The sequence below is a fragment of the Anopheles maculipalpis genome, chromosome 2RL (assembly GCF_943734695.1).
Source record: "Anopheles maculipalpis chromosome 2RL, idAnoMacuDA_375_x, whole genome shotgun sequence".
NCBI lineage: Eukaryota > Metazoa > Arthropoda > Insecta > Diptera > Culicidae > Anopheles > Anopheles maculipalpis.
The window spans coordinates 30,935,550-30,960,677 of NC_064871.1; the positions used below are offsets into that span (position 1 = coordinate 30,935,550).

Sequence of the window (25,128 nt, forward strand, 5' to 3'; positions counted from 1 at the left end):
TCTTCTTACGGCTACCACCCCCCGTCCGGGGTGTGTCAGCACTAAGAAACAAAGGAAAGGGTGGCGCCTAATCGCAAAGAAGACCCCCTTATTTTCAAAATGCGGAAGAACCACACGCAGAAAGGGTTTTCATCCCCCCCCCCCTCCTCTTCCCATTTAGTCTCCCATAGTTTTGAGGCTTCCAACGACACCGGTCCGAAACGTCGCCGGTGGTGATTGTTGATCGTCGCGACCAACCGCCGCGGGAGTGGTAAATAAATTTGGAAATTATTAAAATGAAACCGATACCTTCTCTTCCTCGTGGTGTGTGCGGGAAGAAAGTTTTGTGGTCTGGCCAGTACACTGCAGTACTCGGTTTCTTTCGGTCTAGTGGCGGGTCCCCACCCGCGCTACAGCCACCCCCCGACGTAAACTACGTGTGGAATAATAACAATCGCCGTTGGTGGTCATACACACCGCGTTGATGGAAAGTTTAGTTGCATCATAATAAACCTTTTGTCGGCCACCGGCTAGAGCCCAACAACACTTATCGGCACACGCAAACACGGGAAAAGTGACGTCAAAAAGTGCAATAATGTTGTGCGCATGCATACTCATTAAACGCAGAGGATCGGTTTGAAAAATCGCTTCAAAACTGGGGTACCACCGGGAAAAATGGTTTACCGAGGGATAGGAATTTTCTTTCTGTCGCTGTGGCGGCGTCGATTGCCTCAATGCCAGCAACTGACTTTCCCTTTTTGCCTGCTGGTTTTGTTCACGGGAGCAACAAAGTTGTTCTCGCATTCGGTGTGACCGAGCATTAGTTTACCGGTGCGAATGAATAATATGAATAAGTTTCGTTGTAGTTGCATAGTAATGTTTTAGTTTTTGTGTGCTCTGGGCACACTGTTTCTCTACTGCCCACTAGTGTTGTTATGTGTGTGCGCGCTCTGCATTCGCTATATGGGGTTTTGAATTATTTCAACGGGGTTTCTCTGGACATGCTTTATGAACCGTGGAAACGAGCTGCAGTTATACAAGTTTACATTTGTGTCTATTGTGTGCAGACATTTTATTTTTGTTTTCGTCATGCTTTAGAATGTTTTATTCAAGAACAGTGTGGCAATAGTTTTGTTCCACTTTCTCCGCATATTTTGTTGGTCGGTATTAAAGGGGATGTCATTTTGAAACATCGACGTACATAGATAAATGTAGATCATAAGTACTACTGAATCGTTGTGCGATTTCCTGACAACTGACAACTTTCCTTGCAAGGAACTAGCGGGCAAATAATTCCGTTTAAAATTGGGCTGTAACATTTTTTTTTACAAAACTTCGGGTAGTGGTTGTGACATTCTTTGTTGTTTCTTTCTTTCCAAATTATACAGTTGAATCTCTACTAATGACCTACAATACTATTCCCAACATCATGTCTTTCCCGTCGTCATTGTAACTGGCCCAATTCAAAGAAAGCTCTGTACACGCCCTCCACAGAAGAACACCTGGATCCGTAGGTTTCGGAGTTCTTAATTTGCTTGAACCCAATTTTCCATCCCTAAAACAGCTAATTGATTTAGATGACGCAAGCTGTAAACCCATAAGCAAATGGCGTCAGGTCAAGCGTGCGCTGATTTTAATTTTATTTAACTTTCCTCCTCATTCAAACAACGTTCGAGAACGAAACACCCGACGCAAATGCTTTCGCCTAGAGAAGTTATGTGTTCGAGAGTCGATGAAGACGTTCGGCAGTGTCAAGCGTAAATGGACGCGGCGTAAGGAAAATCAATACACCACCGCACCACCGCTCGTCTCATTACCATATCAATTAGGTTCGCGGTCTTTCAGTTGGTGTTAGTGTTGTTTAATGGAAAACCTTACATCCCGGGCGGTAGCAACACAACACGCTTGACATTTGATCGAGACCGACACCGGGAACGACGAGGGCCCGAGGGCAAATCATGGGATTCTCCGTACCAGGAAACGACCCCGAAAGGGATCCGGAAGTTCAATTATGTGTGCGGCAGTGCTGTGTGAATATCCCGAGGGTTGTTCTCGCAGCCCGGTGGTGATGGCCGCTACTTGAATCGCGCTGCTTCTAGAATGGGTAGGATCTGTTTTGCTTTGCCTGCTGGAAAGGAAATCATTTGCCTTTGTGAATTCGAGAAGAGTGGCGAATGGGACGACGGTTTCCCAGCGGGATGCAATGAAGCGATAAATTCTAATACCACCGAATGTCTTATCCGTGTCCGTACCGTTCTGTCTGTTTGATTGTGATGTTGTTGATTGTAGCACAAATTCTACGACGTCTGCTTTTTATTTTACTGAAGGATAATGTTTCTCCACGCGAAAAATAAGGTAACTAACGGTAACGGTTAGGAAATGGAAGCCTCAGCATAGGACACAACTGTGTCCATGATGCCGCTGATAACGGCCAGCGATGGTGGTGATGATAATGACTAAACTGAGCCTCCCCCCAGCACCTAGATCTAGTCTTACGAAGCGGAAGAATCGTAAGACAATTTTCAGAACCGAAATTGCATCAATTTTCCCCATCCATAATGCCGCGGACCGAGGGCTGTAACGCAGGTATTAAGACACTCTGTTCCGGGCCTTGCGGTTCGTACCGGATTATGGGGCATGGCGATGGTACAGTGCTATCATCAGCTACCATCATCATCATCATCGATCATTTGAAGCACTCAGGACTGTGGATCGAAACGATGTTTTGACCAAAAAATGATGTTCCACATTTTTCACCGAAACTTAGAACGAAAAAATGTGCCACACTGTTTTGTACCCACGTACCACGGGTACGATCCCGTTCCGCAGCCTAGGAACGCTCGAGATGGTGAGTTTTCAATCTCTTGCCGTGTCTAAGGTTGATGGAACACGCACAACATTACGTAAAGGCCCGTATACGCTGGAACGGTATATCCTTCATGGTTCAATTTATTTTTGAGCCATCCAGACGAGAGATTGCGGAAAAGCTCATTTGCTGTCTTCCTTAGCTTTTTGTTTTGTGTTTATCTCTGGCATGGTGGAAAAGTCAGCACAACAGGCGAAGCGGACGTGCCACTCTGTTCCACTGTTCCAACGGTTTCTGCGGCGGCTGATGAGCACATATTTGCGGAGAAATGCTGTGGCGTGTCATGTCCTTCTGGGCGTGTGCATGGTGGCTCCGTCCGGGATGTTGTATGTGGGTGTAGTGTGTGTGGATGTGGATGTGTGCGCGTTGTTTTTTTTACTTTGTCATATTTTTCATTTCTACAGTCACTCACCTTTAGCCCCCTCCTATGCGAGTCGTACCTTTGATGGATGGAAAATGACGATGGTGATGGTGCAATTTTCTCGATCCTTACCTGCATATGCCGACAAGCGAATCATCAAGCGTGTGGGTACTGCAGGAACATTGTGCTTTCCCGTGCTCCAAAAGCAGAACACAAAGTGCAATCCAGCAGCGGCGACAGGAGCATCGACGGTGTCCCCGCTGTGGAGGGTTTTGCTGCCCGTTGTCGGGGGGGAAAAAAAAACACGCGTACGGAATTTAATAACAATACATTATGCAAATATTTTGCTGGCAAAATGACTATGGCGGCAAGCCAGCGGGTTCAGCGGGTGTCGGACGCGAAACAGAGGTCAGACCGCTGGTCCGAAGGAAGAGAGCGCAAGCAACAAAATCGGCAAGAATTCCAACTGAGAGTGGAAGTTGTGTTTCGACTTGCGTATTCCTTTTTGTTCCGTCATATTAAATTAAAACATTCTTCGGGTACACGGCACCCGGGCCAGTGTTTGTGTGTTTCCTTCGCGCGGGAATGATTTATGTACCTTTGGCTGGTGCTGTGACAAGTCATCGTTCATTGAAGGATTTGACATGGACTTCAAACACCACGGGTCTATCGGTTTTCTGGAGATAATTGAATTTGATACAGTTTCGTTTGCGTTCCCGGAACGGAAAAGAACTTGTTGTAATGGTATTACCGTTTTTTCTCTCCCCCCCCCTCTCTCTCTCTCTCTCTCTCTCTCTCTCTCTCTCTCTCTCTATCTCTCTCTTTTATGATAAATCAGCATTCGCAATGAAAAATCGTTCCCCATTCACAAAACATTTGATTTGCTTGTTTTAATGGAGGAATTCCTTTTGAAAACGGTTCCAATTTTATCTATTAATTATTCTCCCATACCCAAACGTTCCTAACTCTTTGCTAACACACTCTCAACGATTCGATGTTTCGTACCGAGCACTTCAAGGTTTAGCAAGTTAGCTGTTGCAAAAGTGTGTGTTAGGGTTAAATTCGTTTTGCTTCCCAAAACTTTGCCCTGCATTCAACAAAATGTCGGAACTGTGGAAGTTCATTCGTTAGATTCAACAACGTTAGATTCCAAAATTTGCTCCCCAAAAACACACGGTAACGAATCACTAGAACGGGGTCCGCCAAACCCCAGCATCATCCACTTCAATCGGCAACAATGAACTGGGCCCGCACCGCTTCAGGGTGTCTTGATTGGGAAAGCAATCAAGTTGAATAATTGAATACAAGTAGTAGAGTAGCGCGGCTCTTGTGCGCACACACGTACATCTCAATCTCTATTTGCCAAAACGTGAATCCTTCCCAGGCAAGCAATAGGTACCGTCGCGGATTGTGCGCGGACTTTGTCGACTGTTTGCTGTGTGTCATTGTTGGACGGCCGGATGGTTGTTTGCCTCGCAGCTCCTCGCTGGATTATGAGGTGAAATCGAATCGCTTAAGTTGATTATCTCTGGCGGCGGGTCGTAACAACGCGGGCGCGAAATTGAAGATTCCACGGGTGCAGTTTCAAGCACCAAAAAAAAAAAACGTTGTACTACCACGGGGTAGACACAAGAATTGTTGATTTTTTTTTATTTCTCGCTCTTGTAGAAACCGTTGCGAGACTACTGACAAGCGCACATTGTATGTATTTTATCGATGAATACGCTTACGGATGATTCGCGACGGATTCGCTTCCTGACGAAAACGTACGAACCAGACGCGCTGATATATATAGGGAGAACTTAACCACTTAACCTACGCTTCTCTCCGAGCAAGACGGACCCACTCTACAGAAGTGTGATGGCCAGAATCCATGGCCGATGGTGCGATACGCGCTCGTACACATCGGGCAAACCCAAGCCGCACGGTATGCTCCAGGACTGGACACCGACCAGGACACCGTCCAGCACGAGTGGACCGCCGGCATCACCCAGACAGACGCCCTGAGCGGGCTGATTGCTGGTGCAGATGGTACGGTCGGAGATTCGGCTGCGGTATGGCTCCTCGAACTCATCCGCACACAGGTCGCTGTCGATAATGTCCGTTTGGATGAACTGCAGGCGCGTCGGGAGTTGATTGTTTGAAATCTGTGGAAAGTGTGGAAGACGCAGAATTAGAACCGTCGTTAGCCAGGTTTGGAATGTCTGCATCTATGTGCATGATTTGTGCAGTGGGCAAATTTTGAGTACAACGAAACGTTCTAGCGGGACACACGGGTATCAGGAATGTTAGCCATCTCGAGCGGAAAGTTCGGTTCAATCAATTAAACGGTTCATCCAGTCGCGTACACCGGAAGTTTCCCGCTGTTGTGGTGGACCCCACTGGGACAACGCTCGCCAACAACTGCCTTTTAGTCGGAGCGGAGATTAAAATGGTAAATTGAATCGACTTAAGTGTGCTTACGGACATATGGCAAACGTTTGTCTGCGTCGGGAAACCATTGCTGTAACACGACCCACAACGGCTAGCCCTAGGTATGGCACTACGGAGGATTATTGGTTCGTACTGAGTCCCATTCCATGGAGCAGAAACATTGAAGTATGTTTGCACACCTTTTAGATTTTTCTTGCTCGTGCTCTCACACTCCCAGTGCATTAGGGTTTCTACTGCACAAATCGTCCACAACCCCCGGAGTGGGTGGAAAAGTGCATTAAAGAATTGTTGAAATCGGTATCGTTTTGCTACTTGTGTGTGTGTCACTCACTTCCTAGCAGCTAGACCAATATGTTGTAGGAGCTGCACACCACTCAGCGCCATTTTCATTTAAAGTAATGGACAAAGATTATCCGGCACCCCCAGCCCGGTGGTTGATATCTGGATCTAGCGTAAGTCTTCTTTTTCGGAAGCACCTGTACATTGCTTCCGAGAAACCAGTTTAACCGATAAACCGTTCCACCTTGTTTAATCACTGAATCTATAAAAGCGGCCGAACGGTGAAGTGCAATTTCCACTAACAGATGCTCGACGGTTCACCACGTGACGTAGAATTTTTTGTTTGGACTGTAGGACGAATTGAAGCGATTATGGGCTTCCACCATTGGGACCATTATCTGGGAATGTTGGCGAGTAGCAGTGTACACTTTGCTGTTAAAATAGTTTTTATCACTTTTTTGGCATATTTTGGAGTTCTCGATGGGAAGAACGAATTTCAAGAACCATTGCCGCATTATGTTTCAAGCGAAACCGTAGCTAAGCATCGAATTGTAGTCTCCTAATTCTTCACAAAATCACACCACCACCCGCCTGAACACACATTTTGAAAGACACTTACCGAGAATCGACCCCATCCGGACACGGTGGCGTTCCTAGCCGTTTCGAAGAAATCGGTTCCGAGAGGTGCAGGCTGCAGTTGGTCACCGGTGAACGACAGGGACTCCACCAACCGTACGAGCGCAATGTCGTTTGCGTACGTTTGCGAGTCAAAGCCGGGGTGCAGAACGAATCGTTCCGCGGTCACGTTACGTCCACCGGAAAGCCGATCGGCACTGCCGACGAACAGCTGCACATCCGAGAGCGCTTTTCCGGTAATACAGGCGGCAGCCGTCAGCACCCAGCGCCGGTTGATCACAGTGCCGCCACAGTACACAAGTCCCTCGTTGATGAGTGCCACCTGAAAGGGAAACTGACCGTCGGCCGCATCCTCACCGCCGGCAATCCGTGGTGTGGGTGCTGCTGGAGAATGGTCACGACGCAGGATTCCGATTATTCACGTCCAAATTGGCCAAATCCAGGAAGAGTGTCCACTTACAGTTGCTACGTTGCGGCAGAGCACTCGCGACTGTTAGCAGGCTACCCAAAATGGCTACCGCTTGCACTACGGAGCACGTTCTTAACGTCTTCATTTTCGAAATCGGTAATGCCGGGTTTCGGGTTTCTTTTTCGTTGCGTTGCACACGGACACTCTCACGAACGATCGAGCTGTCGTTCCGTTTTATAGCCCTGTGCCATTGATGCCGGGACCCATATCTAATGGTTTCTTTTTTGTTTTGTCTCCATTACTGCCGAACGCCCGGTTGTTGTCGGTTTGATGCCAACGCTTATCGGTGAACCGTTGGGGTTGAGCGCATATCTTGGGCTCCAAAATTTCGGCAATTCATAACTTGGTCAGAAGATTATCTCTTCCGGCAGTGGGACACCTGGTGCGTAAACTTTATTGCATCCTGTCCCGTACCGTTCTGCTGCTGGCACAATCTTTAGCGAGGGCTGTTCGCAGCTGTTCCTTCACGTTCAGAGGATAATGTGGCGCCTACTCGAAGCGATAACTGCTAATAACTGGTCATCGAGAGCGCTCACGAACGATCCATCCAAGGGTGTAGCTACCGGAGAGGGAGATGAAATTGATTGAAGCCTTTGTGTGCAGTACCACCACCCTTTACACCCGCCGATAGTGGCTTAGTGGGAAGCGTAAAGCATTCCCTTCTTGGTGCTTACCGAGGCAGCAGCAGGCACAGCACTTCGAGATGCTATCTAAGATGGAACCGAACCTACCGAACGCCACCGCTCCGGCGCTCGATAACTTTGGTGGAAGTCTTCCGTGCTCAGGTGTTCAAAATGGCAATGTCCATTTGTGATTCACTTAAGCCGGGTCGGTTCTGCTGCACACAAATACCTCCCCTGCGGTGTACGAGTCGATGCGGTGCAAGTCGACGCTGTAAGCTGGCTTTCTTGGTCTAAACTCACGGCGGAAGCCCATAAACAGATCGATGTGTCCCCGGCGCACACGAGCCGATCAAACCCCGTTCCTCACCGGTACGACCGGATCTCAACTAGCCATAGAAGGGGTAGAATATGGGTGGCGAGACTGGTGTTGTGGAGGTTTTTTTTTATTTTGGGAAGGCAGTGTTGAAATATTTACCAAACTCTCTAATCCCGATGTCGTAAATCGTGTGCACCTCCACAACTGCTGCCCCGACCTGCCTGCCTTGTTAGGCATGGTTGGTCGGTTTCTAAGACCGTTCCCGGCGTTCACTTGGCAGAAAGCATTAGTCTTCGAGGGTAGGCTTCTTCTTTTCTTGCTTCACTCCCCAAGCCACTACTCTCCGGGTGGAACAGGTGGGAATGGGTTACATATTATTCAGCTCCATCTCGTTTCGATTCGGCTCCCGGATAAGGACGAGACATACACACATACACACACACGGGTGACTGGTAAAGAGCTGCCGGTGAAGTGGCTCGGTTACTGATAGCATCTCTAGGAGTTTCCGAGAAGGTTGTCACGGTGTGTACGGCTTGAGATAGCGAAAGACCTCTAACCGATTGGCAACTATTTCACCATCTGCGCCTTCTGTGCACACACACACACTCACACACAAGCACGCACAAGGCGTTCACAGAAACGGTAGATACGGTCGGCAGCATACACAACACCGGGAATGCTCTATCTGCATGGCGCGCGCACTCTTCTTAGTTAGTAGCTGGAACTAGGAAGAGCATGTCAATCGATTAAGGGTTTTCGGGTTTTGTTTCAATGTTTCTCTTCGTTTGGGCAGTTTTACATCTTTATTATTGGCCACGAAGATTGCTTCTCGGCCATCCATTTGCCTGTAGACGCCCTGTGTTGTAGACATTGGGTGCGAATGATATGTTGAGCTGTTTTTTTGGTCTTTAAAAAAGTACAGAGAACGTCGATTGAAGTGCTGATGTTTCGTGTATTTTTTGAATTTTGGACAATTTGGAACAAAATTCTAAGCATCAACCAGCCGGACCGGAAAAAAGGACTATTCATTTCCACTTTCATTCCACAACTGTCTGCAACATCGGTGACCGGAAACGTCTGGAAAATAGAAAAGTCGATTGAAAAACAGTAAACCCTACCCACTCGCCCATCCCGCGCCTGCGTGTGCGTGTGGAACTGACTTAAGGCACATAAAATATAGCCCTCGCCGCCCGTCAAATGGTGTATATCTGCCTTTCATCGAACGACAGTCGTTCGCTCCGGTGATTCATTCGATCTTTTCATAGCCCTTCTTTACGTTTCGAGAAGCATCCAAAGATTGGCAAACACTTCTTCGTAGTGTCCGCCGTGTGACACCTCCACGCTACGTGTTTCGTGTGAACGCGCGAAACACCCAATAAGCTGATAAGCGATCGAATTTATTGATTGGCTTTTTCGATTAGAAACTTCACCACCACCACCACAATCGTTTGCTTCGTCCGCGTCCCGGAAAAGCTTGCCGGCATTGAGGGACGAAGAACGAACAGGAAGGCAGAAAGGGCGTTGTCCATGGTAATCAAAATTTTACTACTTCTTCACCTGGCTTTCTCGCTTTCTTTGCCACAGTTACACAACAAACGGTTCTCTCTCCCATCTCCGGCGAAGGCGAAGAAGCGTTTGACTCTTTTGCGTGTGTAACACGCTGCTGAAAACCCTGTTTTGGGGTGGTTTCGTATGCTTGTGCCGTACCACAACCGTCGATGGTTTCAAACATGCCTGTTCCCAACCTTCTTTTATCCGGTTCAGTCCCCGCCGGTCCAGTTTTCACGCGGCAAACGCGGTGGTACGGCCACCGCGTCCTGTGTTATGGTGTGAACATAAAAATAAAAGCGATCTAAAAATTATAGTTGATTGTTTTTTCGGAGTTTTTTTTTCCCCCTTTTGGGCTTTTTTTCGCCTCTCTGGCTCTCTCTCCCACTCGAACTGGCTGGAAGAGGTTATGGTTTTTGTTGCCCCCTTTTTTATGATTGAAAATCAATTAGGAGTTTAAAAAACGAGACAAATTTTGCGTAACGACTAAACGATAAACTCACTTTTGCAATGGCTCTGTCGTCGTCGCTCCCCCGTTTGCCAACATCCGCCGCCGCCGCAAGGGCTCGGTGACAGCAGCAATTTATTCCTTCACAGCAGCACAATGATGATGCACGTTCGTTGGGTGGATCAAATGTTGGGGGTGTACACCCAACGATGGGTGGCTCTAAATTGGTTAAGTGATTGTTGACGTTGGTTCCAACTTGGAAGAGAGCGAGAGCGGGGGATGGGGAGTCTCTTGCGACAAAGGAGTGTTATAAAAAAAAGGATTTTTTCTCCTTTTTACTCATTCTTCAGGTTTCGCCGTGGTGCTTTAAAGGTTATCGTGGCCCGTTTTACGACCGTCATGAAAATGTTTTACTTTGACACGAAAAACTCCCAACACGGTGAAGCTCTCGATGGTGTTTTGGGTTGGTTTTGGTTTGTCAAGACGAGACGAGGAGGGATTGATATGTATTAGGACAGAGCACATGTACCAGCAGAACAGTAGGCTAATTTTACAGCAATGACGCTTGATTTTCTTCCCGCTGCTGATTGCACACTTCACGTTAGAAAATTAGCCTTCCTTAAAAAAGGGCAACAATCGATCGATCACACGCAACGTATGATTTGTTAATAAGTTGTCCAATAGGGAAAATCAAGTCGTGGAGCCTAGGGAAAGGCTGGGGACTTTTTTTGCACTCTCGATGGCTTGGCTTCGGATCAATATCTCGAGTCCAGAGCGAGCGCTCATTCACAGTGAACTTATAATTAGCTCAATTCCGTGTGCGCGCGGTTTGGTGTTGTCGAACATGATTGCCTTAAAAACGAAAAAAAGTACCAACGACGGGGGAAAAATGAGCAGGATCGGGTGACTGTGGTCTTACGAAACTGGGTCGCACATTGTGCTGTGGATTGTACTGTTGACTTCATGGATAAATAATAATTAGCTCACTTAATTATCATTCAAGTGATTTTAATTACCTGCGGTCCGGTACCCGCTGGACGACACCGCACTCCAGAAAGTGTATGGTTTGCAAGGTTGAACAAGAGAGCCCAAGGACTTTCGGGGCTCGGCGCCATTGGGGGTTGGTACTTCACGAACGCGCTTAGTAACCGTGCACAGGATCAACGGTGAAATTTATGCAAACGAACAGAGCGAACCAAGAATCGGGCCCGGGGAATACTTTTAATTCCATTTACATTTTGCAGCGAGACGGAAAATCCTCGCTGGCTACACTTGAAGCGAGGCAAGGTTTTATTATTTTAATAATCCGACCACTATCACCACCATCAGTTTGTGTCTTCGTGAGCATCTAAGCTCTCCGTCCGGACGATGCTGGCGGTAATTTGAATACGATTAAGAGTTATTCATTTTGAAGTGCAGTCACCCGAGTCAGCGGTGTAGTTGCGGGAGCGGAGGAGAAGAAATTCATCAATTAGAAATCCTCTTTTACAACTCACAAACGATACTTTCCCAAGATTTCTCCCGCTCGAGCTTGAGCTTCAGGAATTCGGTCTTATCTGAAGCTCCAAGGAGCTCTTCTGTGCCCGCAAAATGGAACGCCTCGATATCCTAATGTTTAGCTCGTCTCTTCTCTTTCTAACGCTCGTTCAGAGCTTTGCATAAAATCTGTCCCCGAAAATTGAACCGAAACATCATTTTTCATGATTTACTATCCGACAGAGAGGCAGCTAGAGGCATCAGGGATAAAACGGATAACGGGCCAGAGCCAAACATTCAACCATATGGACGTGGGATGGTTTCATAGGCGCGCGCTAGGTGGTGTTGGTTGGTGGTTTGAGAGAAACCTTTTTATGGGTTCATTTTTAATAGCTTTGATGATGCTTCTTCTTCCATCCACCGGTTGGTAAATGTTTCTCGCCTGCCATGGGAATACGGTTTCAATCGTTAAGGTCAACTATATGGCACACTGTGTGTGTATTTACGTTTTCAAATCAAGCTTTTCACTCCCCTTACTTGATCTGCACAGAACGCAAGGCGTGTGCTGGCAACGAGCTGGTGGTACGGAATGAACTTTCGTTAAATCTTAATAAAACTGTCACATTTGGTTTCGGGTTTACGAACATACGTACGTTGCCATTGTGCTTGGCCTTTAATTTCTGATCGTAAACACTAGGCCCTGACGGCTTGCTCGGTGATTGGTCATTTTCTACGCCATAAGCTAGTAGCGCCTGCCTAGCCTATGAACGCGTGCCGCCGCTTCGTAATACTCGATGATGATGGCCATAAACTCCCCTGCGGCCATCCCGAACGGCAGCGAACCACAGGACGCATCAACGATGGAAGGAATCAAAGTTCAGCGTCGTACGTAGAAAGCGATTTCTTGGAGCCGTGAGGTCTCCTACATTTTGACCTTCGTCTCACGACATCGATGGGGAGAATAATGGGGTAAAGTCATCGATGCCGGCAGCGTCGGGCCAATATAGTGTCGTATCGAACACTATTAATTTATTGCTCCAATCGATTGAAATCTGCGTGCCCTGTAAGAGCATTCCTACAGGTGGCACATCGGGCACCGTATGTCGTTTGGATTCGATTGAACGTTTAATGGTAGAACCGAGTGAATCTTTCGTCTGTCTCTTGGCAGAAAATATGTACACACGTGTGTGAATGTGCGTGCACACCGAACCCAGCTTGACGTGGGTTCTACTGGGCTGTGTGTGTGTGTGCGAAAAGCTGTCAAAAGACATGTGACTACGATTCCTAACGAAGGTTGTGCAAGTGTATCGGAACGCTTGATCGTTTCTAATAATGCACGATTCGGTTATGGCTTGGAATTCTTAATGACCAACCATCACTGCTCTGCAAACGCAAAAATCTGTATGCAGGAGTGAGTGTGGATTGACTCCTAACGAGTTCCTGGGCACGTCCTCTAGGGGCTTGCTAGATTGTGTGTTTAAGGTTCCTATTATGTTGCTAGCTTTTCTTTTTTTTTACTTCACTTTATCGACACTTCATCCCAAGCAGTTTCCATTGCGTACACTCGCCCGACAGATAAGCGCTTCCCATCGGAAACTTTAATAACCATTAGTCCCAGTTCTATACTACCCAAGCAAATCCAATACCCCTTTACGTCATGTCACTACTCCGCATCATAACGTTCTCACCATCAATTGGTCATCGTGTTGGGTTTCATTCTGTACGAAGGATCTTGTGTAGCTCACCAAGCAAAAGCCCTCATCGGTAGCAACAATCTGGGGCAGCTCCCTGCTCCCGCGCTTCCGCCCTGTTCTGTTAATAATGAGATTGGAAATATTGCGTAATCAAAATAACATCTTCAAACACACCAAACGATAGGAGACTCCATAATTCTATCCTCGGGACGAGGCAACATTTCGGGTGCAACGAATAGGACGATACCGAACAGCAACCCACCGCGGGGCAGATATCTAGTATGTGTACACAGCGTTGTGGTGAACCGTTGTTTCAGTTGAGGTTTAGGCTTTTCGCACTGTTTCGACCGAGTTCGCCGGTGGGCCATAGGGGTGGGCCGCACCAAAGAACGGTGCTGCTGCTCCGAGTAAAAGTTAATCAAGATGCCCTGTCCCAAGAATGGAACCATAAATTTTCACCAACCGCCAACAACAACTTGGGGCCAGCGCACGGAAGGGTCGCTTTGCGCTCTCGGCCTCGGTTGTTGGAGTATCACGCTTGCCCGGGCTCTGCCTATCGCCTTGTAATGATCTCTTATGATTATTTACTAACCTTCCCATTCTTGGCCCTATTCGGGTGGACGTACGGTTTGTGCTTGTCAGGGTCATCACGGGCAACCGCGTGCATGGGTACGCGCCTCCAACAACCTTCGCCCGTTGTCGTCACAGCATAGATGATACTTTGGCGTCCTTTGGCTCCTCTCTCGTCCAGGCTATCGATATCATCATTATCATCGTCGTCATCATCGTGATTATTTCTTCTGCTTCTGTGCGGGATAGGGTGGAGGGCGTGCAACGCAACGCGGCGGGGTTTTTGATTTTACCCCATAAAGCATCCTCGTTTCGTTGGCGGTAAGACGGCATGGACGCGCCTGATGACGGATTCGATCCTTCCTTGGAAGGTAGATTCCATAAACGGTGTGACACACGGGTATCATAAAACTTAAGCTTATCATTGTTGAAAAAGTAGCACAAGACCATTGGGGGGTGGTTGGTGGTTGGTCGGAGGTGACACATACGTATAATATAGCAGCTTCGAGAATTGAGGATGTGACACTCGCTACATCTCTTTCGTATAGCGTTGGAAAGCGGGTAGGGAGCATAGGGACATATATCATTCTACAGTAGTCGTCCCATATCAGGACATATGGGCCTACCCACACGCCATCCAGCTGGAGTCTCCCCACCAAGGCAAGCCCACATCATGGGTACGGATTGATAATGTATGTATGATATGGCACCGGCGACAATGAGGTACGAGAACGCAGTTTAGAAGAAGCTTGCTTGCTCGAAACCTTTAGCGAACTGTTGCTGTTTAGGAGTATTTTTTCTCCGTCCTCTGGTCGTGCGTCAAAGCCATATTTTGGTACTAGCTTTTGAAGTCGTGCAGACCTCATCCACTGGATGTTGATATGATGGTGGTGAGGGTAGCAAAATTAATGATTCAAACTTCATCATGCGAAAAGTGGACCTTAAAGAAAAGGATCTTTGAGCGGGTTGAACTTTGCTGCCGACAACTGGTCGTGACAAGGGTATGCGGTGGCCGGGGCCCGCTGATGGTACGGACCTATTGCCTTTGTTCTTCTTTTTTTCCTACTGTCTCTCCTTGTAGGCATAAAGCATAATGTATAAGCTACAAGTTTGCGCTCTAAGTTGCACAAGAAGAAACCCCCAAATGTGGTGAGCTCTCTCGCGAGCACTTTTGGATGAGCGATCGATACCTTCGCACAGCGAAAGGCGCGCAAAGGGGGCGGGAAGGTGTTTTGTAAGTCGACTGACCTTTTTGTTTCGTACACGGCTCGCTGACGCTGGTGATGCTGGAGGGTCGCTACTACAAAGGTGGAATGTTTTGATCGTTTGCTGAATGGGCCGATGTACGCCCACCGTCCGAATTCCGGTGCTTGCTGGCAGCTTAGCCCCATTGGTACGGCCTTCCCTTCACACTCTCTAATAGTCGAAACCCATCATCATCTACGACACCTTCTTGTTGTCCGACTCGGCAGGACTATGTGTTTGTGTAGTACGCCCAACCATGTGGATGTTGGTGCGCGGGACCTAACCTAAGAAACCATAGCAAGAATAGCAGAAGAAAAGCAATCTCACAAAAAAAAGCACCTGAAAGCTGATCTCTATCAGATGGGCGTCTGTGCTACGGTTTAAGGTGTATTAATTCCACCAACCAAGCCGGCCACCGTCGTCGCAATCGTCGCCCCGATTCGGATTGTAATATGGGCTCATGAACAAGTTTTGATCGGCTGTTTCCACCCCACTTCCCTTTTTATCCCTTCGGCACCGTCCAACCGAAAACAATCACTGACACTGGCTACCGATCGTGCGAGATGTCTCCACGGCAACAAGTAGTGCAGTGTGCCGGAGACGGCCATGTTTTGCCACCGCATATTGTATGTATTCCCAGCCTGTCGCCGTGGCGCGATAGTTAGAGATATTTAAAACTAATGGAACACCATCTTTGGACACCTCGGTGCCTCGGTGGTCAGTATGTGCGCACCGAGAAAGCAGTCCAACCGTCGTCCCTGCAGTGTGGTCGCACGTCACTTTACATAATTTGTCACTTTCAATCTTTTTTTTTTCTCCGTTTCTCAGTGTACATCCTTCTCTGTCTCGCTTTCCTGGACGTTTCCAAATCGATGTTTTTTGCTTGCCTTGTGCTCGCTTCGAAAACTAAAGTCGGCCAACGCACGCGTTCTCCTCCCGTCGAGCCATGGTTTGCGCTATTTCTGGACATAGGCCAGATGCGCCTCAGATCTTGCTTCAGTGACACGCGCCTCTTTCGCCCCGAACCGTTTTGGGGTGGTGACCGTTTGGTGGACAGTGTTTCGCACGACGGTCCCTTTCGAATGGGGGGGGGGGGGTTTCCCAAATGGCGTGACAACACAAAACAACGCGTGTTAACCAATTCTTTTTGCTGTCTTCAATTTCGCCATTTGCGTTTGTCGTTTTGTGTGTGTCTTTTTTGTGTTGTTAGTATTTCGTTTAAAGCAAACTTCTCATTGCCGTTTTTTCCGTTTCTCTCTTTACTTCACAGAAGCTGCTGCCTGCCCACTAGACGCCGTTAGTTAGCGTAAGTGTTGATGCATGTTCCGTCAAATTAAAACTAGCAAGCAATCTATTTCAGGCGACTCTCCGGTATGGGTTCGTTCGGTTTCGGGAAATTTTGAAGTTTCGACACTTACTGGCTATTATAGGCGACGAGAGCGTGCCAGTTACAAATTTGCAAACGCAACTGCAAAAAAAAATAGACTTAAAGTTGTTTGACATATAGATGAATCTGACGAGAAAATAGCCGACAAATAAGCTTAAGAAATATCTACATGATGATCATAATTTCGAGCATTATTCAAGTGCAAGACGTATGGGTTGCAACTACTCTTAAACTAATGTTGTAGGTCAGAGTAGTTGCAGAAGATCAGGGAGATCTTTATATAACTATTTTTTCCAGCTGTCAGGCTTTCGAGTGGAAAAACAAGTTGTTACCATGACATAACTTGAAGAAGCTTCCACAGGGAAAGTCTAGAAGTGTTTGTGTCTGCAAACGAGGCTTATGGTAGAGTAAGACCCGTAAAAAAAGTTAGAAAATATTTTATATATCACAAAGGAGTAAAAATGAACGATTCTCTGGAGAATTTTGGACATTGAATGTTGAAACGGGATTTGTCCGGTGTCTTAGGCGATAGTGTCGTCACACGACGCCCGGTATATCGAATCTTCCATCTTCCATGCCATCCTCCCACCTCAATCTGGACCTACCACGCCTCCTCTGTCCGTGTGGACAGTCCTCGTCTGTTTTGGACAGGGTCCATGTCTCAGAGGCGTATGTGAGTCCCAGTCCCAGTCCCAGCTTCGACCGTCGCGACAGATTTTTTAAGGTGAGAGGTTTCCTCAGGCTGTAGAATGACTGGCTGGCCGCCAGCATCCTAGCCTGCAACTCCGTCTCTATGCTGTTTTTGGTGCTGACTTTTGCGGTCACCTATCCGTACATCCCCCCCACGTAGTTCCGGATTTCTTAGTGGGGCCGCTGATGGTGCCACCATCAATTTGGTCTTTGCCTCGTTGATATGCAACCCGAGGTTTTCAGCCGCCTGCTCGATACTTTGGTAGGCCACTGCTATCTTGGGAGAGCCGCAGACCAATGATGTCTATATCATCAGCGTATGCCAGGATCTGGATTGACTTATGGAAGCTGGTTCCCGAAGTCTCCACCTCCGAGTCACGGATGACCCTCTCTAGCGCCAAGTTGAATAGCAGACAGGCGAGCCCATCTCCCTGACGCAGGCCTTTGGTGGTAGCAAAGGACCCTGCTGGCAATGTTCTAAACATTGTACAGCATCTCACTTCGCTTGGGCATGTCATTTAAAAGGCATTAGACGACAAACTTGTTATCATCTTATCAGATTATTTTTATTTTATCGATTAAATAAGTAATTGTAGGTGTTTTACTGTGACTATAGATAATAATCGATCAACTAATACCAATCTGTTATATTTAAACTGCAGATTTATCCAAAAACTTGGATAAAGTTCCCAAGCAGCAACCAAACACCAATAACTGTACCTCAAGCGTTGAACACCATTGATCCATAATTGAATAGTGTTGTCTTCATGCACAACACTTTGCTACCAAAATGCACAAGGACACATTTCCAAAGTGCAAGCTTAGAACTTTGCATTAGCGAATCTAGTTTGCTGCAGAGTACACCAATGTAGAAACCGAAAAAAGTGCATCCAATGATGAAAACATTTTATCACCGACCCTCCTCCTCCTCGTGGCTCTCAATCGATCCTCGTCCACCGTGGAAAGGTGAACAATGTTCCTTCAAACCTGCTGCTGACGGTGTGTTGTCAAGGTCTGCGGCCCCGTACACACAACGCCACCCTGACAAGCACAAACTGTTGCCATTTTACGGTATGTTTGCCATACGAGTGCCATTTTTTGCGTTATCTGTTGCACCACCACATCAGCCGTGCAGGCAGGAAGATCCCGAATGGGATCGTCTTAGATTAGGACAAATGCAGGAATTTCACTGTTGAAATTTAAATTGCATTTCCGTTCCATGGTTATGTTCTCCCTGCTGCGTCTCGTCTCGTTTGCTCGACTTGCCTTGCGTTGCGCCAACGCTAACTCGGCAGCGTGATAACAAGAAACTGATGAAGACGGACAGGAACCACCGCCGTAAGCTATGCTGCCGTGTTTTGTCACTGCCGGCTTGCGTACCCTCGACTGCGATATTGTTTGCTGCTTTCGTGTTCGTGTTGTGTTAGACATCCATCAACCGGCCGCGACATGATATTGTACTTGCTGCCGGCGACTGCTGACGAGATTATTTTCTCAACAAGCGCCAACACTGCATTGTTGGTGCGCGCACATTGGGCGCTGTCGAACGTAGCGGCACCCCAGCATGGAAAGGGGCAGCATATTTTTAGGGGCGGGTTTGGTATGTATTTTTTGTGATTTCTTTTTTATGCGATGCTGCTGTTTTGCTGGTTTTTCGTCGTCTTCAAGACGGCAAAATTTGTAACCAAAAAAAAAATTGAAAACAGACAACCTGTACACGCGGACACGAAAGCCAACGATGGTGGTACCTGCCTTCAAACAAGCAGACGGTAAAATCACGCACGAAACATTATTTCCTTTCGCTTTTCGCGCACAAACACGCGTACGTTGAAAGTTGGTGCTGTTGTGCTGTTCCATTCGGTACAACGCAAAACGAAGAAGGGACCAAACTTCAGAATATTTAAATAAGTGCGTAAAGCTTGTATGTTTCCTTTCTCGCCTAGGGTTGTCGCTCAAAGGTGGGTAATAAATTTTACCATAAATTTCATTCGCATAACAAACTTGTCACTTGGAGCACAGCCGACCTTTCTCCGTTAGTGAGGGTTCGGTTCGTTCTTCGTTGATTGTTCCATCATTTTTTTCTTCAGTTTGCTGCTTGGGGGAAAAGGTTTCTGCATACATTTTAACCTTTCAGCTTGGGCAAAATATTATTTAGTCCATTTGTTTCAAGATGAGAGGCAATGCTGGGATGATTGTATTAAAATAAAAATGTCTTAGAGATAATTGAGTCGAATCAGTTGTTGAATATCATTTACTAAAAAATGGTTCAAAATGAATCGTTTTCCCATTTAAGCGATTGATAATGGTGCGTCTTGTGCAAACGAAAACGCATCAAACAGGCTAATATTTCACAAACTTAAAGCTCCAGACTGCGTTGTGTACAGTAAATCATTATCACCATTGCGTGGCAGCAGGCCCCCCGTTTCCATTTCACGAACGAATGGCTAAGTTTAGCTCAGTTTGTTTGTTTGGTTCGTTTTCTGTGTTCCTTCATCACATTAGCATCATTTTCAGAGTTCCCTCGAAGGGTCGTTTTTTATGTTTTTTGACTACGAATGTTAATCTTCTCCAAGAAATTGGTTCCGTTTTTGGCTTCTGATCACGTGCGGGTGAGTTTACTTTCATGTAAAACAAAACGGGGGCCAAAAAAAAATGCAAACTATTACAGAAAACGTTCGTGTGCTGGAAAAACGGGCAGCTCCACTATCCGACCATCGGTTACGTTCGTGTCGATCGGAACAGAATATCAATCTACTCAAGCGGTGTTAGTTCCTACGGTTCTTATGGCGTATTCGCAAGTGTGTGTGTGTGTGTGTGTGTGTGTGTGTGTGTGTGTGTGTGTGTGTGTGTGTGTGTGTGTGTGTGTGTGTGTGTGTGTGTGTGTGTGTGTGTGTGTGTGTGTGTGTGTGTGTGTGTGTGTGTGTGTGTGTGTGTGTGTGTGTGTGTGTGTGTGTGTGTGTGTGTGTGTGTGTGTGTGTGTGTGTATGTGTGTGTGTGTGTGTGTGTGTGTGTGTGTGTGTGTGTGTGTGTGTGTGTGTGTGTGTGTGTGTGTGTGTGTGTGTGTGTGTGTGTGTGTGTGTGTGTGTGTATGCAAAGCTAGCTTTTCCCAGACAAAACTTACGAGAAGAAAGTTTCCTTTGGCATGCGTCCTCGTGAACGATCGGACAAGAAAAAAAAAACTATCTATGATTTATACTTCGAGCAGAAAGCGGGAAACACGAAAAATTCGGTAATGGAAGCACGAAATGGATCCTGGGGACGATGAAGAAACAATATATGAAAATAGAATCATAAATTTGTGTAGCCTGCCCCCCCGTTTGCACAACGGCGTCGCTGGTCGTCTGGCACGCGTAGGTGCTGGAGAGTCCTTCGCTTTCCATTTTACGAAGCGAACCTCGGAGCACCTGTGTGTGCAGTAGGCAATGTTAGGAGCAAAAAGACCTTACCAAAACCCCAAACTTTCGTTCCATCGGTTTGCGAAATCATCGTTTTGGTGAAGTGAAATATTTGCTGTAATATCAACTAACGATCAGGAAATTGAGAACCAGTAAGTAAATGGTCCGAAGGTTAGAGGTACACAGGAGTTGGCATAAAATGTGCATCCTTGCCTCCGCTTACGAGCGATAGTGAGAGCTGTGATTCCAACTGGCAAAAAAAAAAAGAGCAGTTCTATCCTGCAACTTGTTCCAAAAGTGGCGTTGCGTGCTGCAGCTCTCAGCGAAACTCAAATTGTGCTGCAGTACGTGAGTGAAGAACGGTAAAATAGTGCAAGAATAGAAAAATCAATATTTTACATTCTGTGAGTGTAAGCGAACAAGTAAAACGCATGGCACAGAAAACGGCTGCTACCATCACGGTTACGCACAAAAAGCGTCAGACTTTGCTTGAAAAGGCCCAGACAGAGAGACCAGAGTGCTTACCCGCTATTTGGTTATGTCCTGTTTTTTTTTTTTTGTGTGCCTTGAATTTCTCTTCCTGCAAATGCAACCATCCATACCATTGGTGAAGTCATACTCATCCGAGTGCTTTAGGCTTATGTGCAGTTTTATTTCTATATGTCGTGTTTTCTTCAAACCACTTTAAGGTACTGGCATAAAAAATGGCAAGAAAGTGATTTCATAGCAAGCCGCGGCCCAACATAAACCGGTATTCATGCATGAGTGTCTTCAAGGAATATAGCGAAAAGTAAAGAAATCCTAGAATAAAACGCACACATGGGGAGCTATAATGTACACGCACGCCCTCGCATAGAATGTTGGAAAACATGAGCTGAATATCCGGTAGAAATGAATAGTAAAAGGGCACCCTGTACACTTTCTCTTCAAAGTTGCCGTGTTTGGAACGGACATTGATGGCAAAAAATACATCCTGACTAAATCCGGGGAAAATTATTTTCTTGAGGGAGAAGGCAGACCAACGATTGAGCTACACCGACCGACTGGTACAATATGACGAATGTCGGTAATCCTTACGCTTTGCGTATGGATTGATAAGTGTTTATACTCATGTTTTTATTTTTGTTTTGTTTATTAAAAAAATCGCTTTGAAATGACAAGTGGATTACGATCTTGTTGAAGAAAGGGAGTATATTCTCTATTTTTTTATGGAACTAAACTCCACTTTATATAACTTACAAAAGGTTCGATCCATTCCTATCTGCTTTTCGTCTAGTAGATGATTTTTTCTAATAATTCAAATCTCTTGAACCACACTTTTCATTCACTTGACAATGCAAAATGGTAAAATAAAGATGAAATTGCATTTTAACAATGCCGTCGTCCCCTATATGAAGAAACCCATCAATGCGGGACTAAAGCATGTTCAATTCTCCAAATCCTTTTTTGTGACGATCCATTCCTTCCATACCTTAAGCTTCTCGACATTTCGAAACCCCGAACCTGTACCCTGACATACCACACACACACACGGTAGGGCTTTTCGTTTTGCATTCAGCACATTTTCATCACGAAAAGCGCACTCCATAACAAATGCTCCACCACCACCACACAAGGCGCGATAGGCGAGGTGAGCCATCCGGGCGGTAAGTGAAAATACGAACGTGTACCGAACCGAACACCGAAAGAATATTTTTCTCTTTTTTTCTCTCTTTTGCCTGTCCCATTCTTTGATACTTCCACCCCTGGCCGGCTTCAATGCCGATTACGTCAAGTTACAGCAACATTCATAAATTATGGATTTATGCACAATCGGCAACCACTACACTCGTTGACCTTTTCTCCGGCAAATTTTGCGTCGCGGGCCCCTCTTGCGATCGGGCTTCGGGACTCGTCGTAGCACAAAAGTGGTCTTCCGGTTTGTGTGTGTGTGTGTGTGTATGTGTATAACCTTAGCATCACTCTAGCCTTTCCGTGGTCTTTTCCTGGCTATCCAGAGCACTTGGGTTTCGTCCTTTTCCAGTCCAGGGATAGGGAAATTCTTTTCACTTTTTCCACATACGTACGAACAAAAGTTGGCCACACCGCCTCGATTCCCACCCGTTGGCTTGCGGTCTCCGTGTATGGCGTGAATATCGTCGTCTAGCGGGAAAAAGCTGTCTCTTTGGGATATCCTTGCGTGGCAGACGAATAAACTAGGAAAGGGATATAATAAAACCGGGGGCAAAAGTGGTTGTTTTGCTTCTGCCAACATTTCTTACGACTGATTCCGTTGGTTGGTGTTGCGCTATTATGAAATCAGCAAAGAGTTCCAATCGAGTGGCGTGTGTGTGTGGTTGGAACTATTCCTATGCCACAGATTGTGCAATGGATATCTTCACGACACTTCGATATGATTGTTTCGCCGTAAAATGCAATACAATTTTCGGTCGGAAGAATTCTTTCTCATAGCAAGGTATTTGGTGCAGAGTTGTTCTTCTTTTCTGATTTGACGTTTATGAAGTGAATTTTATCTAACTAATCTTTTTTATTCATTGGCATAAAACTATTCACACAAGAAGGAGGTGCCTTTGCCTTGCGATTGCTGGCTTCCTATATTTAAAGTACCCGTAGATTAGGTAAGGACTTCAGCACACAGAGAGACAAAATTCGGATGAGATTTGATTGTATAATTTTGGAGTAATTTTTACAAAAAAAAAATGCGAATTTTTACAATGCGATTTAAAATGTATACAACTTCCAAAACAAACAACTTCCAAAACAAAAAAAAAAACAGTGTCCTTTAAAGAACTACAAGAAATTGCAACGTTAAAGAGTCAATTACGGTACTTAGTGCTTGTGCCGGGCTTGTCCTCTTCCCTTTTTCCTTCCCTCTAGAACGAAGGTTTTTCAGGTTTTACACACTTCCTTCCCAGAGTGTTGTGCAAACGAAGGTTGTGTGTCATGAATGATGTAACAATAACTCCACGCTCTGGGGGTGTGTGTGTGCGTGTATGAAACATAATTTAGCCCCGGTGTGTTGTGTGAATAGGTTTGCGGTGTTTATGAGGGTTTATGACACCCTTTACCCGTCGTAGCCGTCCAGGCTAGAGGGTGGTTGCACTCACCTCTAATCCTCCCCGCCCCAATGTGGTGTAAGGGTGGCCCTGGGTGAAAACGTAAATTGGATAGGAATAATCGGTCTACCACAGTGTGTGAGAGAGAGAAGCTCAGTGACACAAACACACTCTAGTTGTTGATGGAAATGATGGAAATGCTGTCGTGTTCGCTTTTCAAATCCTTTGCCCCATATCCTTAGTAGTCTCAATAAAGCAACACACACACACACATACTTGAGCGCTCTACTAATGCTACATCCCAAGTGTGTTGTCCCGTTGTCCTCCCCATCCCACTGGGAGTATGGTGACAAAATTTGGTAAAACGTTTTTTCAGGGAATAGGTTCTCCTCTTAGGTGGTTTTATTGATATTTTACCACCAAACGTTTTCCCACCGAGCTGTGGGTGGCCTGGCTGGCTGGTGGTGTGGTATGTGTATTTGTGTTTGTACTCACGGGGTTTAAGCCTCCCCTGCTCTGTGGGGTTTTAGCTTTACGTTTAGGTGGAAAAGAGAGTACATCGAGACGAGCGAGACATGATGGATATTTGGGAAAACCCTCCCGTCTGGGGAGGGCGAACGACTTCTTCACATTTTGCAGAAAGCCGTTTGCAAATAGCTGCAGGACGAGCTGTTCGTTGGCGTGTTGTGTGCCTTGCGAGATGAAATATTGGGTTTTTAGGGCTCAATTTCAACCGTCGATGCCGGGTCCGATCATAAGGACGCAAATAACGCTTCCGTTGGAGTGTGTTCCATTGGAAAAAAAGCGGAGCGGAGCATGTAAAAACCACGGATGTGTGCGAAACGGGTGTAACGAAGAGAAAAAGAGAACTTTAGGGAAGGAAGAAAAAAAACCAAATTGGAAATGGTGTCATCGTAGTGAAGAAAAACGGATACATCGCGAATCCCCGGTTCACATTGGTCGGAGAACAAAAAAAAAACACACACACACAGATCCGGGTGCGAAGAGCGGTCGGTGGAAATCCATCATTGAGCTTAAAAACTCTCGGCGCTTTTGGTGGATTTTTCCGGAAACTGATTTTCCTGTTTTTTTGTTTGCTTCACCATTTTTCCTCACGACAAACTCCTGGCGTACATGAATAATAGTTCGGCCGTGCTTTTTCGGTTGGACTGCATTCTGAGTATTTGCTCTTTTGCTCAAAGTTTGTGTTTTATTTATTCGATTGCAATTTTTACTACACATACTTTTGCGTATCTACACTCTACGCTCCGGGCGTTACGTTCACCAATAATTTCTGGCGACCATTTCCATATCGATTCGCATTCAGTGACGCCTCGTACTGGGAACGGATTAAGCTATAAACATGGTAAAAACGGTGCAGTAGCACTACCAGACTTCCCGCAAAAGACCTGCCCTCCTAACGTTGAGATGCTGTACCCAAAACCCACAACCAAACCTCAAGCTGAAAGGGTTATTATTTCTGCTAATATTTACTGCAAATACCAAAAATGAACATGAAATAATATGGCCAATGCAGAGGGATTTCCGACAAAGTACAGATAGGGACGGTAGGAGGAACCGTGGCGTAAGGTAATGCGGTATGTGTTAAATCTCACCCGGGATTAAGATTTACTTTTAGGATAGAGTCCACTCACAC

The 25,128-nt window shown here is 46.3% G+C and overlaps 4 protein-coding genes across 5 annotated transcripts in view; 2 read left to right on the forward strand and 2 right to left on the reverse strand.

Annotated features, from left to right (window-relative positions):
• Nucleotides 1-25,128, forward strand: part of LOC126558885 (heme oxygenase 1) — a 536,918-nt gene that overhangs the window by 404,219 nt on the left and 107,571 nt on the right. The window lies entirely within an intron of this gene.
• LOC126557160 (zinc finger protein 853-like) overlaps nt 1-25,128 on the reverse strand; it is a 379,636-nt gene that overhangs the window by 251,280 nt on the left and 103,228 nt on the right. The gene's annotated exons all lie outside the window — the stretch shown is intronic.
• The window catches only part of LOC126557548 (vacuolar protein sorting-associated protein 45), a 221,311-nt gene that overhangs the window by 26,429 nt on the left and 169,754 nt on the right, over nt 1-25,128 (forward strand). The gene's annotated exons all lie outside the window — the stretch shown is intronic.
• Nucleotides 5,054-7,123, reverse strand: LOC126559528 (chymotrypsin-1-like). Its single transcript, XM_050215697.1, has 3 exons — nt 7,015-7,123; nt 6,538-6,935; nt 5,054-5,353 (listed from the first exon to the last, which is right to left on the reverse strand). The coding sequence occupies exons 1-3, from the start codon at nt 7,106-7,108 to the stop codon at nt 5,054-5,056; spliced, it is 792 nt and encodes a 263-aa protein (XP_050071654.1). The 5' UTR covers nt 7,109-7,123.